This window comes from Oncorhynchus tshawytscha, linkage group LG12 (genome assembly GCF_018296145.1).
Source record: "Oncorhynchus tshawytscha isolate Ot180627B linkage group LG12, Otsh_v2.0, whole genome shotgun sequence".
In the NCBI taxonomy this organism is placed as follows: Eukaryota; Metazoa; Chordata; class Actinopteri; order Salmoniformes; family Salmonidae; genus Oncorhynchus; species Oncorhynchus tshawytscha.
Genome location: NC_056440.1, coordinates 63,831,835 through 63,847,075, shown reverse-complemented (window position 1 = coordinate 63,847,075; position 15,241 = coordinate 63,831,835). Strand labels below are relative to the sequence as shown.

At 44.3% G+C, this 15,241-nt stretch overlaps 1 protein-coding gene across 1 annotated transcript; it reads right to left on the bottom strand.

The window, feature by feature from the left end:
- Window positions 1-11,737: 11,737 nt before the first annotated feature.
- Window positions 11,738-14,526, bottom strand: LOC112263651 (UDP-glucuronosyltransferase 2C1-like). Its single transcript, XM_042330886.1, has 2 exons — window positions 14,304-14,526; window positions 11,738-13,718 (listed from the first exon to the last, which is right to left on the bottom strand). The coding sequence occupies exon 2, from the start codon at window positions 13,707-13,709 to the stop codon at window positions 12,099-12,101; it is 1,611 nt and encodes a 536-aa protein (XP_042186820.1). The 5' UTR covers window positions 13,710-13,718; window positions 14,304-14,526; the 3' UTR covers window positions 11,738-12,098.
- Between the last annotated feature and the right edge of the window lie 715 nt (window positions 14,527-15,241).

Below are 15,241 nucleotides of genomic sequence, written 5' to 3'. Positions count from 1 at the left end.
GTTTTCTCATGATTTGGTTGGGTCTAATTGTGCTGCTGTCCTGAGACTCTGTAGGGTGTATTTGTGAACAGAGCCCCAGGACCAGCTTGCTTAGGGGACTCTTCTCCAGGTTCATCTCTCTGTAGGTGATGGCTTTGTTGTGGAAGGTTTGGGAATCGCTTCCTTTTAGGTGGTTATAGAATTTAACAGCTCTTTTCTGGATTTTGATAATTAGTGGGTATCGGCCTAATTCTGCTCTGCATGCATTATTTGGTGTTCTACGTTGTACACGGAGGATATTTTTGCAGAATTCTGCGTGCAGAGTCTCAATTTGGTGTTTGTCCCATTTTGTGAAGTCTTGGTTGGTGAGCGGACCCCAGACCTCACAACCATAAAGGGCAATGGGCTCTATGACTGATTCAAGTATTTTTAGCCAGATCCTAATTGGTATGTTAAAATTTATGTTCCTTTTGATGGCATAGAATGCCCTTCTTGCCTTGTCTCTCAGATCGTTCACAGCTTTGTGGAAGTTACCTGTGGCGCTGATGTTTAGGCCAAGGTATGTATAGTTTTTTGTGTGCTCTAGGGCTACAGTGTCTAGATGGAATTTGTATTTGTGGTCCTGGTGACTGGACCTTTTTGGAACACCATTATTTTGGTCTTACTGAGATTTACTGTCAGGGCCCAGGTCTGACAGAATCTGTGCATAAGATCTAGGTGCTGCTGTAGGCCCTCCTTGGTTGGTGACAGAAGTACCAGATCATCAGCAAACAGCAGACATTTGACTTCGGATTCTAGTAGGGTGAGGCCGGGTGCTGCAGACTTCTCTAGTGCCCGCGCCAGTTCGTTGATATATATGTTGAAGAGGGTGGGGCTTAAGCTGCATCCCTGTCTAACCCCACGACCCTGTGTGAAGAAATTTGTGTGTTTTTTGCCAATTTTAACCGCACACTTGTTGTTTGTGTACATGGATTTTATGATGTCGTATGTTTTACCCCCAACACCACTTTCCATCAGTTTGTATAGCAGACCCTCATGCCAAATTGAGTCGAAGGCTTTTTGAAATCAACAAAGCATGAGAAGACTTTGCCTTTGTTTTGGTTTGTTTGGTTGTCAATTAGGGTGTGCAGGGTGAATACATGGTTTGTTGTACGGTAATTTGGTAAAAAGCCAATTTGACATTTGCTCAGTACATTGTTTTCATTGAGGAAATGTACGAGTCTGCTGTTAATGATAATGCAGAGGATTTTCCCAAGGTTACTGTTGACGCATATTCCACGGTAGTTATTGGGGTCAAATTTGTCTCCACTTTTGTGGATTGGGGTGATCAGTCCTTGGTTCCAAATACTGGGGAAGATGCCAGAGCTAAGGATGATGTTAAAGAGTTTTAGTATAGCCAATTGGAATTTGTTGTCTGTATATTTGATCATTTCATTGAGGATACCATCAACACCACAGGCCTTTTTGGGTTGGAGGGTTTTTATTTTGTCCTGTAACTCATTCAATGTAATTGGAGAATCCAGTGGGTTCTGGTAGTCTTTAATAGTTGATTCTAAGATCTGTATTTGATCATGTATATGTTTTTGCTCTTTATTCTTTGTTATAGAGCCAAAAAGATTGGAGAAGTGGTTTACCTCTGTCTGTCTGTCAACAATCCCTGATGGGAAACCTACAGATTAAGTCTTTTTGGTGGCTGGCCCATGGGAAACCTACAGATTAAGTCTTTTGGTGGCTGGCCCAGACGCCCGCAGCGTGAAAAGACAGGGAACTTGTCTGGGAGGACTGCGGGTTTATTTACAGGCGTGTCACCTGAATGGCGTCTTCGCCCAGTGCCTCACCTTGCTGGGGTTCTGAATGTCTCAACCCTGTTACGACGGGATCCATTCACATTGATCCAGAGAATTGAAGGGCGCCCGAGGGACAGGGGGCTTGTCTGCGAGGACTGCGGGTTCCTGCACAGGCGTGTCACCTGAATGTCTAAGGGGAGAATTGATGGGCGAGGGAGCGGCCGACCTGTGATCCCCTGGCTCTTCGCCCAGTGCCTCAGGCCCCATGTGACTTGCTGGGGTTCTGTCTTTTCTCATGCGACCCCTTTGACCATCAGGGTTCTGAGTAGGTGCTGGCTCAGCAATCCGAAGGTCAACCCTGTTACGACAGTACATTGATCCATTCACTTCGACCAAGTAGGAGCGTGGTGCCACTTTCTGTACACAGGATTCGAGTCTCCAGAGGCCTGTCCGGTCCCCTGGTAGTGGCTTCATTCGCACCGTTTCACCCACCCTGAGCTCAGGTAAGTCTTTTGCTGATTTGTCATAGATGAACTTGGAGACCTGTCTTCTGTGACGTAGCTTCACCAGCACGTCTGTCACCACACATGGCTCCAGAAGAGTGCTGGCTACTGGCAGAGCTGCTTTTAAGCGCCGTGCCATGAGGCGCTGTGCCGGGCTGCTGTCCATGCCTTCTGTCGGGGTATTGCGCCACTGCAGGATTGCTTTCCAGGCATCTTTGCCCTCTCGCAGAGCCTTTTGCAGAGGTTCTTTGCGATTTTTACTGCGGACTCCGCCTTCCCATTAGCTTTTGGGTGTAGTGACGTGCTCGAATTCCCATTCTGCAGCAAATTTTCGGAACTCAACTCCGGAGAATTGGGGTCCATTGTCTGAAATTACCCTATCTGGCTGGCCATATAGGCAAACTGAGCCTTGCAGCGTTTGATCGTTGTCTCTGCTGAGAGGTCGGGGAGGAGGTCAATCTCCCAAAAGTCTGAGTAATGATCGACTACCAGCAGAAAGTCTTTGCCACTGTGCTGGAAGAGATCTAGACTTACTATCTGCCAGGGGCGCATCAGTAGCTCGTGGGACATCATCGTCTCTCTCTGTTGCTCAATGGCATATTCATTGCAGATTGTGCATTTACTGACATAGTCTTTGATTTCACTCTGCATTCCTGGCCAATACAGTGTGTCACGTGCTTGTCTGTAACAGGCCTCACCTCCTATGTGACTTGAGTGCACGCGTGCCAACATCTCAGGGCGCAGAGATCGGGAATAACGACACTCTGACTCTTGAATATTACTCAGTTTTGAACACTGAGCTCCTCTTTGACTGGCCAATATTCTCTGACGGCTAAAGCAGTTTCTTCCCTGCAGTCGGGCCAGCCCATCAGAATCACAGACCTCAATGCCTGGAGTTGCTCATCCCTGTCTGTGTGCTGTCTGATTTGTATAAGGCGCTGGTCCGTAACATTGAGGTAGTCAGCCTGGTTGATGTGTTCAACATCCACTTGCTCTGTTTGTAAGCTGCACACTGCGTGTTGTTCATGCATGGAGCGTGTGTGGGTGCCTGATGCAGTAGCCCTGCTGAGCGTGTCACTCACATACATCTCTGGCCCTGGCTTATACACCACCAGGAGGTTGTAATTTTGTAGGGCCAGTAGCATGCTCTGCAGTCGTTTTGGGGCATTCAGGAGAGGCTTGCTGAATATAGCAATAAGGGGCTTGTGATCTGCCCGTACAGGTAGTGGTGGAAGCGTTGGCATGCAAACACAATGCTGAGGCACTCCTTCTCTATCTGGGCATAGTTCTGCTCTGTTGGGGTGAGTGCCCTAGAGGCGAATGCCACAGGCTGGCCCTCCTGCATGAGGCAACAGCCAAGTCCATACTGGCTTGAGTCACTCTGAATCGTGACAGGTTTTGACACATTGATGTATCGCAGTACAGGTGTCTGGGTGACCAGTTGTTTTATTTCCCTCACCACTGCGTCATGTTTTGGGACCCAATGCCAGATGGTGTCCTTGTCCATGAGCCTCCTCAGTGGCTCACACACTTCAGAGAGCCGCAGTAGGAATTTGGCCAGGTAGGTGACGAATCCGACGAAGCGCTGCACTCCCTTCACGTCAGATGGGTGGGGCATTTCCAAGACAGCCTTCACTTTTTCAGGATCCACCTTCAATCCGGTGGAGGACAAGATGTGCCCATGAAAGCGGACCTCTGGCACTTTAAACTGAAGCTTTTTTATGCTTAGCCTTAGCTTGACCTGTCTGCATCTGACCATCAGGGCCAGCAGCTTGGCGTCATGGTCACATTCTGCCTCCTCATCACTGTCCCCACAGCCCACTACGAGGATGTCATCTGCTATGGGTTCCACGCCACTGAGTCCCATCAACAGCTCATGCTGTTTCCGCTGATACACCTCTGGAGCCACAGAGACACCAAACGGAAGCTTTAACCACCTCTTCCTGCCCCAGGGTGTCCAAAAGGTGGTCATGTAGCTGCTGGGCTCGTCGAGCTTGTACTGCAGGAAGGCATCTCTGGCATCCACGAGCGTGAAGACTCTGGCCTTTGGGAGCTTGTAAAGAACATCCTCCAACGTGGGCATAATGTAATGTGAACGTCGCAGAGCCCGGTTGAGGTGTTTAGGATCAATGCATATCCGTAGCTTGTCTGGTTTCTTGACGATAACCATATTACTTATCCAGTCCGTAGGCTCGGTGACGGATATGATGTGGCCATCTGCTTCGTATTTGTCAAGCTGAGCCTTCGTAGCTGCTTTCATGGCCACTGGTACATTGCGGGGTGCACACTGGACAGGCTGGATTGCTGCGTCCAACTCAAAGTGGACTTCCCCAGGAACTGACTCGACCGGTGCGTTGAAGACATCATGGTACTTGCTTAGGAGTGTCTCCTTGCTCAGGGGCCCAGCCTGGACTGGGTCTATAATGTTAAGATCAGCTGGGATGGTGAAGTTAATAAGCCCAAAGGCGCTCGCATGTAGAACCTGACAGTAATGGCTGTTGACTAGCCTCAACTATTTCAAACTCAAGGGTGTATTTCTGGCCACGTAAAACACACTCTGTCACAAACAGGCCTAAAGAGGTCATGAACTGGCCTGAATACAGTTTCAGCTTGGTGCTACTCTGTGTGAGTTTGTCTCTGGGCGCGAGCCTCCTTTTGTCTTTAAGGCTCATTACGTTGCATGTGGCCCCTGAATCTAGCTGGCATTGCTGTGGTTTATTATTAAGTAGCAGAGTGACAAACCACTTTTGTCCTTTTGCCCTCACTGCCCCTATGCACTCGCTAGCATGTACATCCTCTGTGCTGTCGTTCCCTTCATCTGTGTTTGTTTCCATGGAGTGCACTTTACCCTCCTTTCTCTTGCTTTTCATGCAGACCCTTGCGAAGTGATTAGCTGTACCACAGGATTTGCATATTTTTCCATAGGCTTGGCAGTGTTCTTTTCCTCGTTCATGAGAAATGCCACAATATCGGCATGTATTGGGGTTGTCTACTGCAGAGTTGGCTGTAGTATTAGCATTAGCTGTGGCAAAGGGAATTTCTTTACTGGCTGCCTGAATGTAGCATTGACATTGTCCGTATGTTGCCTTTCTAGCTCCATGGACCTTATCCGTATATTCAGTAAGCTCTGCTGCACGGCATGTCTCCACTGCCAAGGCCAGCGTCAGGTCACGTTCTCTCAGCAAACGTCTGCGGGTGCCCTCATCAGTTATGCCAAGCACAATCGTATCTCTGATCAGTTCATCTCTTAAAGCACCATAGTCACATGTAGCTGCCTTTTCCCTTAACCTAGTGACAAAGCTGTCAATGGACTCCCCGTCCTCCTGTTTGCAACGACTGAAAACATAACGCTCGTAGATGACGTTCTTTGCTGGTGTAAAGTAATGTTCAAGAGCATCAAGAATGGCTATAGCGTTACCTTGCTGAGCTGCTGTTAGGTTCAGGTTGTGTTTGTATACGTGTCGGCATTCAGTTCATATTATAGTCCTCAAAGTGGCAGCCACTACCTCATCTTCCTTTTCCAGAAGTCCCGTTGCTAGCGCATAGTCCTCCCATTCACCTCTAAACGTATCCCAGTTCGTGCTCCAATCCCCGCTGAGCTTCATAACGGCGGGAGGGGAATGTTTGCTGCCATGTCTAACCGGTGCTAACAACACTGAAGCTAACTACCAAACTCACTCTAGCTAAGGCCAATTCGGGCGAAATTTTTCACAAATAAGCATTTGTTTGTAAACCAGAGCAGGTGACTCTAATTTGCGGAAAGCATGGTAAGTTATCCGACTCTGACACCATGTTTGAATGTTAAATGACGAGACAGAGGCATTGATGCGAGTAACCAGTCTTGTTCAGTACATGACAACACATCCGGGTATCTCAAGCACCCCGGTAAAACACAAGAGTTGCAGTAATGAACATTTACCAACAGATCGCATCACTGTGCCATCTTACACCCATAACAACACTTGTGGATGAGGTAGTAGAGGGTCTGGCTGTAAAATTGCCACTCGTTGCCCCAGGCACAATAAATGGATCCAGAAAAGAAAGAATGTGGCAGAAGCGCCAAGGCTGCTGACCTGAAGCTGCTGACCCAGACTTCTTCTTCTCTTTCTCTGCCCTTCTCTCTCTCTGATACCTGTCCCTGAGTCCTCTCCACTTCCTCCTACAATCTTCTTCTACATAGACATGAACATGATAAGCCAAACCATTACCTAGCATAACTATAGTTATTAGATAGCTATCATGGACATGTGACCTACTGTACACATAGACACACACACACACACGGTTATCTGACCAAATTATCAGGGGTACAGTAGTATCTACCATTTCGATTACTATTTATATAGCATACACACTCTCACTCTTTCAAACATTATTATTTGGTAAAGTTATCAGGGGTAGTAACTAGCACAATTTATTTGACTATTTCTTTCACACACACCTCATTGGCTAGGTTAGCTAGCTAGCTAACGCTAACTAGCCACATCTAGCACAAGCTCACTACTAAACTAACCTGGCAATCCTACTATCGTGGACACTTGTCTCCAAGCAGCATTTTTTTGTGTTTATGTCCCTGTAGCTGTCGGCAGTTGTGTCAAAAAGACACGGTTTTGAGGATACTGCAAAAATGATTCTCTCCTCCATGTGTCCAACCGCATGCGACCATTTGCAAAAGGTACCTGCATCAGTATAGTTGCCTAGCTGCGCAAAATGTTATGCAGCAGTGATGCAAAAACGCAGTCGGTGTGTTTGAAGCGTAAGGAAGGATCACATAATTTAATCCAGGTCATCAAGAGGGATCAGCCAATTAATTATACTTGTGAGAAAATGTTCCTTAACTGCAGGTGGCAGTAAATCGCCAACCTGGACTTTATACCTGTTCAAACAATCCACTACTGGTGGCAGTATGCACCCTTTTAGTTTGTTTATCAACTCATAGAAGTAGAAGAAGAAGAAAATGGAATACTTAAAACTGGAGATACTCTCTTTATTTCAATTTATTTTAGAATAATGAATTGTGCAAAGTGCCCATATATTTTACCGCATCTGTCTGTGTTGTATACAACCCAAAGAAATGTGTCATTCATTTATTTGTCTTTATGGTAAGGTAGTTGTGCTAACTACTTGAAATCTTACAGACAGAGGCTATTACTGTGGGCTCTCCTTCTCCGTGGCTGTCATGGGTAAGACATTTAAGCTTGTTAACCATCGCAAGGCTGCCAGCCCAGACGGTATCCCTAGCCGCGTTCTCAGAGCATGCGCACACCAGCTGGCTGGAGTGTTTAAGGACATATTCAATCTCTCCCTGTCCCAGACTGCTGTCCCCACTTGCTACAAGAAGTCCACCATTGTTCCTGTACCCAAAAAGCAAAGGTAACTGAACCAAATGACTATCGCCCGTAGCACTCACTTCTGCCATCATGAAGTTCTTTGAGAGGCTAGTTAAGGATAATCTCACCTCTACATTACCTAACACCGTAGACCCACTTCAATTTGCTTACCGCCCCAATAGATCCACAGACGATGCAATCGCCATCGCACTGCACACTGCCCTATCCCATCGGGACGAGGAATATCTACATCAGAATGCTGTTCATTGACTATAGTTCAGCCTTCAACGCCATAGTACCATCCAAGCTCATCATTAAGCTCGGGCCCTGGGTCTGAACCCCGCCCTGTGCAACTGGGTCCTGGACTTCCTGATGGGCTGGCCTCAGGTGGTGAAGGTAGGAAACAACACTTCCACTTCGCTGATCATCAACACAGGGGCCTCAAAAGGGTGCGTGCTCAGCCTCCTCCTGTACTTCCTGTTCACCCATAACTGCGTGGCCTCGCACGCCTCCAACTCAATCATCAAGTTTGCAGACGACACAACAGTAGTAGGCCTGATTACCAACAATGACGAGACAGGCTACAGGGAGGAGGGCCCTGGCGGAGTCGTGCCAGGAAAATAACCTCTCCCTCAATGTCAACAAAAGGAAGGAGCTGATCGTGGAATTCAGAAAATGGCAGAGGGAGAACGCCCCTAGCAACATCGATCTGCAGTGGAGAAGATGGAAAGCTTCAAGTTCCTTGGCGTACACATCACTGACAGTCTGAATTGGTCCACCCACACAGACAACCTCAGGAGGCTGAAGAAATCTGGCTTGGCCGCTAAGACCCTCAGAAACTTTTACAGATGCACAATTTAGAGCATCCTGTTGGCTGTATCACCACCTTGTACGGCAACTGCACCGTTCGCAACCGCAGGGCTCTCCAAAGAGTGGTACGGTCTGCCCAACGCATCACAGAGGGCACACTGCTTGCCCTCCAGAACACCTACCGCACCCGATGTCACAGGAAGGCCAAAAAGATCATCAAGGACATCATCCACCCAAGCCACAGCCTGTTCACCCCACTATCATCCATAAGGCAAGGTACACTAGAATGAAAAACAGCTTCTATCTCAAGTCCATCAGACTGTTAAATAGCCATCACTAGCCAGCTACCACCCAGCTACACAACCCTGCACCTTGTGCCCGATATAGATAGACATGGAATCACTGGCCACTTTAATAATGTTTACATACTGCTTTACTCATCTCATATGTATATACTGTATTCTAGTCTAATGTATTTAGTCAATGCCAATGTAAATTGTTAGATACTACTGCACTGTTGGAGCTAGGAACACAAGCATTTCGCCACACCTGCAATAACATCTGCTAAATATGTGTATGTGACCAATAAATTTGATTTGATTTGATCCATACTGATAACCTTATGCCTAACCCTAACCTGGAATGAAGACCCCCAAAAATGTTTTGTGTTAAAAAAATTAAAAAAATTAAGAAAAAATTGGTCTGTCAAACCAAAACAATGTGTGCACTAAAAATTACAAAAAGTTAACTCTGACAGCGCTAAAATATATATACAGTGCCTTGCAAAAGTATTCAGACCCCTTGATTTCTTCACATTTTACTGTGTTAAAGTGGGATTAAAATGGATTTAATTATATTTTTTTGTCAGCAATCTACACAAAATACTCTGTCAAAGTGGGGGGAAAAAATTTAAAAAATCATGACCAAACTATAGTTGTTGCATAAATATTCAGTATTCTTTGTTTAGGCAAGCCTAAATTAGTTCAGGAGTAAAAATGTGTCTTAACAAATCATATATTAAAAGGGGTTGACATGATTTTTCTATGACTAACACTTCCTCTGTCCCCATACATGGGCCTTCTGAATGGCGCAGCAGTCTAAGGCACTGCATTGAAGTGCTAGAGGCGTCACTTCAGACCCGGGTTCGATCCCGGACTTTATCACAACTGGCCTTGATTGGAAGTCCCATAGGGCGGTGCACAATTGGCCCAGCGTCGTCCGGGTTAGGGGAGGGTTTGGCCAGGGTAGGCAGTCATTGTAAATAAGAATTTGTTCTTAATTAACTTGCCTAGTTAAATAAAAAGTTAGATAAAATAATACATAGAACATCTGCAAGGTCCCTCAGGCAAGAATTGAATTTCAAGCACAGATTCAACTACAAAGACCAGGGAGCTTTTCGAAAGCCTCATAATGAAGGGCAGTGATTGGTAGATGGGTAACAATAACAAATCAGAGATTGAATATCTCTTTAATAGTAACGCTGTGGATGATGTATTAAACCACCCAGACACATCAAAGATACGATAATCCTTGTAAACTGCAGGACAGGAATGAAACTGCTCATGGATGTTACCATGAGGCCATTGGTACTTTAATTTATTTGCACAATGGGAAAAAAGTGATAGATAACAATACAGATAAAAAAACAATAAAAAAAGAACAGTGTGCAGGTGGTGCTGGAAGGCCAAAGGCTTATATGAGAGTTAGGCAATATGGAGGAGATTACTGAGTAGATTGGTTCATCAGGCTGACCCCCAGTCTTCGCTAGAAGTTGTTGAGGGATGATGATGTTTTGGCAATGTGAAGATAACAATTCCAGAGTATGGTACTGTACCTTTGGAAAGTATTCAGACCCCTTGACTTTTTCCAGATTTTGTTATGTTACAGCCTTATTCTAAAATTGATTAAATCGTTTTTTCCCCTCATCAATCTACACACAATACACCATAATGACAAAGCAATAACAGGTTTTTAGAAATGTTTGCAAATGCATTACAAAAAAACACACATTTACACAAATATTCAGACCCTTAACTCAGTACTTTGTTGAAGCACCTTTGGCAGCGATTACAGCATTGAGTCTTCTTGGATGGGGAGCGTTTATGTACAGCTATTTTCAGATCTCTCCAGAGATGTTTGATTGGGTTCAAGTCCAGGCTCTGGCTTGGCCACTCAAGGACATTCAGAGACTTGTCCCGAAGCCACTCCTGCGTTGTCTTGGCTGTGTGCTTAGGGTCGTTGTCCTGTTGGAAGGTGAACCTTTACCCCAGTCTGAGGTCCTGAGCGCTCTGGAGTAGGTTTTCATCAAGGATCTCTCTGTACTTTGCTCCATTAATCTTACCCTCGATCCTGACTAGTTTCCAAGTCCCTGCCGCTGAAAAACATCCCCACAGCATGATGTTGCCACCACTATTCTTCACCATAGGGATGGTGCCAGGTTTCATCCAGACGTGACGCTTGGCATTCAGGCCAAAGAGTTCAATTTTGGTTTCATCAGACCAGATAATCTTGTTTCTCATGGTGCGAGTGTCTTTAGGTGCATTTTGGCAAAATCCAAGCATGCTGTGATACCTTTTACGGAGGAGTAACTTCCATCTGGCCACTCTTCCATAAAGGCCTAATTGGTGGAGTGCTGCAGATGGTTGTCCTTCTGGAAGGTTCTCCCATTTCTACAGTGGAGTTTACCCCACCAACATTTAAATGCTGAAATCGCCACTGGCATTGCTTAAAATGCTATGGTCCTATTATACACTGAGTGTTGCTGGGTTTTTCACAGCCAACAGTTTCCCATGTATCAAGAATGGTCCACAACCCAAAGGACATCCAGCCGACTTGACACAACTATGGAAAGCATTGGAGTCAACATGGGCCAGCATCCCTGTGGAATACTTACGACACCTTGTAGAGTCCATACACCAATGAATTTAGGCTGTTCTGAGGGCAAAAGGAGGCAAATATACTCCCTGTATTTCTAAGTGAACTAAATCTAAGTGAGGCTTCCAAGCAGAGTCCTTTAGAGAAAAGTCAGACAATAGAAACACTTCTTCTGCTCTATGCAGACCACCTTGGTTGGCTTATTTATTGCAGATCAATGCTGTCATTTTATAAGCATCAGTATGAAAATCCCTTCACATTCCTCCTCGGATCTCATATGATTATATTACCTCTGAATTATCAACCCTTCTAGAATGAATGAAGAATGATGTTGTCGTTAAAGTCTGTATAACGACAAACTGAAAGTTCTTTGTTCTTTTGAAATGACCTCCACAATAGATGTGGAAGAAAAAAGAACAAACCAATGAGGGACAAAGTGTTTTTGGCAAACATCTAAGCCGCATGATATCTTTATTAAAAAACAGAGCTCCTTAACGGTCTTCTGGAGAATCAATATTTACATCAGTTTAACTATTACACACAAAGAAAGCAGCCACACACAACTATAACAGCATTCATATTTAAAGTGCACATTTGGACTTTCCTATTCAAACCTTTGATTAAATGGGCTGAACAGTTAAAGTACAGTTGTAAGTTTAGCAAAATCTTCAAAAGCAAATAGATAAAACATCTGTCAACAATACTGTATGTCTACATCAATGCCACATATATTTGTCATGTGAACAAAAAGTATAATGAGTGAGACAAGTAAAAACATATTGTTGTAACACACTGTGTACAGATGAAAGCCATAATCATTCCTCTTTCATTTTCATTTTCAAACATGACCTGCAACAGAAACATCTGATAATGCCAATGAAAGCCAGCAGAGTAAATAACACAACAGTCAGTAAAAAGACCATTACATCTACAGAGTGGTACGAGTACCAGGGCATTCTGTAGGACTCTGTACGCAGGTGAGCAGCACCTTTGTGTCTCATGACAAACTCAATCCAGAAGAGGGCAGTGTCCAGGGGCTCCATTGGCACGTCCTTGTGTAGCCTGGAGAGTCTCTGCATGTTCGTCCTGTAGGATGGCTCATCCAGAACTTCCTGTAAGGCCTGGGAGAATATGTTTCTATCTAGTGTTGCTAAATCCACAACCTTTGCTACACCCTTCACTTTCATTCTAGAAATATTGTCAGTTTGGTCGAACACCAGAGGAAGGCCTACTATTGGAACACTGTGGTAGATAGCCTCGAAAATCCCATTTGTTCCTCCATGAGCTACAAACAGCCTTGTCTTAGGGTGTCCTAAAAGATCATTCTGAGGCATCCAGTCAACTAGTAAGGTGTTGTTACCCAGAGTAGCTGGCCTGTCTCCTTTGTACCTCCAGATTACCTTCTGAGGCAGTTGGGCAAAAGCAACAGCTATCTCATCAGCTATATCATGTGGAAGCTGCCCAATTAAAGTCCCCAAAGACATGATAATGACTCCATGCACCCCAGAACTCTGAACAAACTCCTCTAGTTCTTGGGGAAGAGGCTTGGCAGGTTTACATTGGAACCCTCCCATATATATAACATTAGGCATGGTGGGACGAGGGAACTCAAACACAAAGTCAACTCTCATGAGCCATAAATCAGCAGCTTGAAACAATGAGAGGTAGTCGACCTCAGGACCAAAGTAACGACTAACTAAAGCAGAATAATGAGGTCCCATTGTCTGTCTGTACAGATACTGCCTGATGATATAAACAAGGAAGTTACGGACCCTCTGAAAAAAACTCATCTTGTCTGTTAACTCTGCAGCAGGAATTGGAACATAAGATAGCGGTGAGGGAGCAATAACAAAATGACCCTCACCGCCTATAGTCCATCTAACATTGAAAACAAGTGGCACATTTAAATAGTGCGCCAGCACAACGCCTCCCCCATTTAATGGGTCTGTCAGAACCAAGTCATACTTGGTTTCTCTAATAGACTGCATCAACTGTTTATTCTCTAACATTTTGATTATCATCTCACACACTTTGCGGTGAATTTCAAAAAACCCGTCCTTCAACTCCATGTCCAAACTAAAACGAGTCCAAGCAGAGTTTCCCTCTCTCTTTATCTGTATTAGTCTTGACACAAATGAGCGAAAGAATTCCTCATCAGCTCCACCTGGAATATCAATTGTGATTGAACTGTAGTGAGGGGAGGTTTCCTTGATGTACCAGCTGTCTGATGGCCGTACTACTGACACACTGTGACCTCTTGAATGCAGCGCTTCAATAATGACCTTCATGTTGACCCAGTGGCTGCCGTCTTGAGGAAACACCAGGACTTTCCCACCATGGACAGCAGGAATAGAGAGGGTCAACAGGGTAACAATGAAGATACCAGGGAGACACATCTTCACTAGCTGCTTCACATAAGCATGCATCAATTTTACCTGAAATATACAAAAATAAGGTCAAATAAATCTAATAAAATTATGTTTTGACATAAGAATAATTAAAACAGGCCTACATTTCTTTTCTTTAGGCTACAAATAAGTTCCAACACTGTCCACAATATTGATTGGCCTACTTTAAAGTTTAGCCAAGTTATGTCAAAAGGTTGATTAAGTAATACAGTATAATATTTCACTCTGTCACAGAAATATTTTTTTTTTTACATGAGACATTTTTAAAACAGGCTTGATTGTGACCGCTTAATTATATATTTTCGCTACAAATAAGTCCCTACACTATCCACAATACTGATACTTTCAAGTTTAAACAACTTTTCATAAGAAAAGATTGATCACGTAATACAGTATAATCTTTCATTCTGAGAGATCAATTATTTTCTTTTCCGATATAAATGTCTCTTGAACGTTAGGAAATAGTCCAATTCTGTAGATTTTGCCAAGATGAAACCTATTTCACATCCTAATGTTAGGCTACACGTTAACATTGTATTATTGTAGCTCCGACTAAACAATCTATCGTGAGTGTGAACAAACAACGTCACGACAGAATCAATTCATGCGGACCTAATTTAGTTGAAGGCTTCCGTTCCGGTTTTCATCCAAAGAACAAAGAATTTGAAATGAAGGCTATTTCAGAGCCCGTCTGTCTATAAATCAGTTCGAAGGTATTTGTAATAATCTCGGAAATCAGAGAGGAAGAGGCGAAATCAGTATAGTCTCTAGACATCCGTGTTGGCTCCCACAATTTTCAAATTCTCCTGCTATTTCTGTGTTTCAAGGTCGCAGACTTGTCAGCATATAGAATGGGTGGGTTTGATCCGACCGCTTTATCAAGTCGCTCACCACCTTTCAAAGCGTATTGCGTAATGACAGGGCCGGTCCTGAACGTTCTGCAGCCCTTGCCGAGACAAAAATCTGCCCCCCTATTTTTTATCAGCTAAAAGTTGGAGGAATAGAACATAATAGCAGCCCAAATAATAAGCCTATGCTACAAATTAAACACAATTTTTAACACATCTCGTTAGTGGGCTATATTATCAGTTCAATGTCAATAACAGACTAATATTTTCAATCTGATTACATTGATAAAATCACCAATGCCCTGGATGTTCTGCCGCCCTAGTCTAGACAAGAATAATTACATTTTAGCATTGGCGGAAATCCCCCGTCCTCCCTCATCCTGGGAAAAATATGATTTGAATAATTTCAAATTTGAATAATGATTTCAATAATATTAATAATACGCAATGAAAGCACTTGTGCTGGTTATAGACACTTAATAGCGCGTTTTAAGTTTCAAAAGAATGAGACCCCCGCCCTTTGCCTCACAATGGTTTGATCCACTGTCTCCCAGCACTGAGCAGTGGCACAAGATGCAGGTCCTGTGCATGTGTGGGAATCTGACAGTGTCTGTCGTTGGTGGCTGAAATCTAGTAAGTAGTTCAAACAAAGGATATGTTAGACATTTCTTTACTTCTACCACTCAATACAAGAAAACACAT

Bases quoted from the DNA above. Each gene is read 5' to 3' on its own strand.
- LOC112263651 (XM_042330886.1), bottom strand. From the start codon at position 13,709: ATGCATGCTTATGTGAAGCAGCTAGTGAAGATGTGTCTCCCTGGTATC.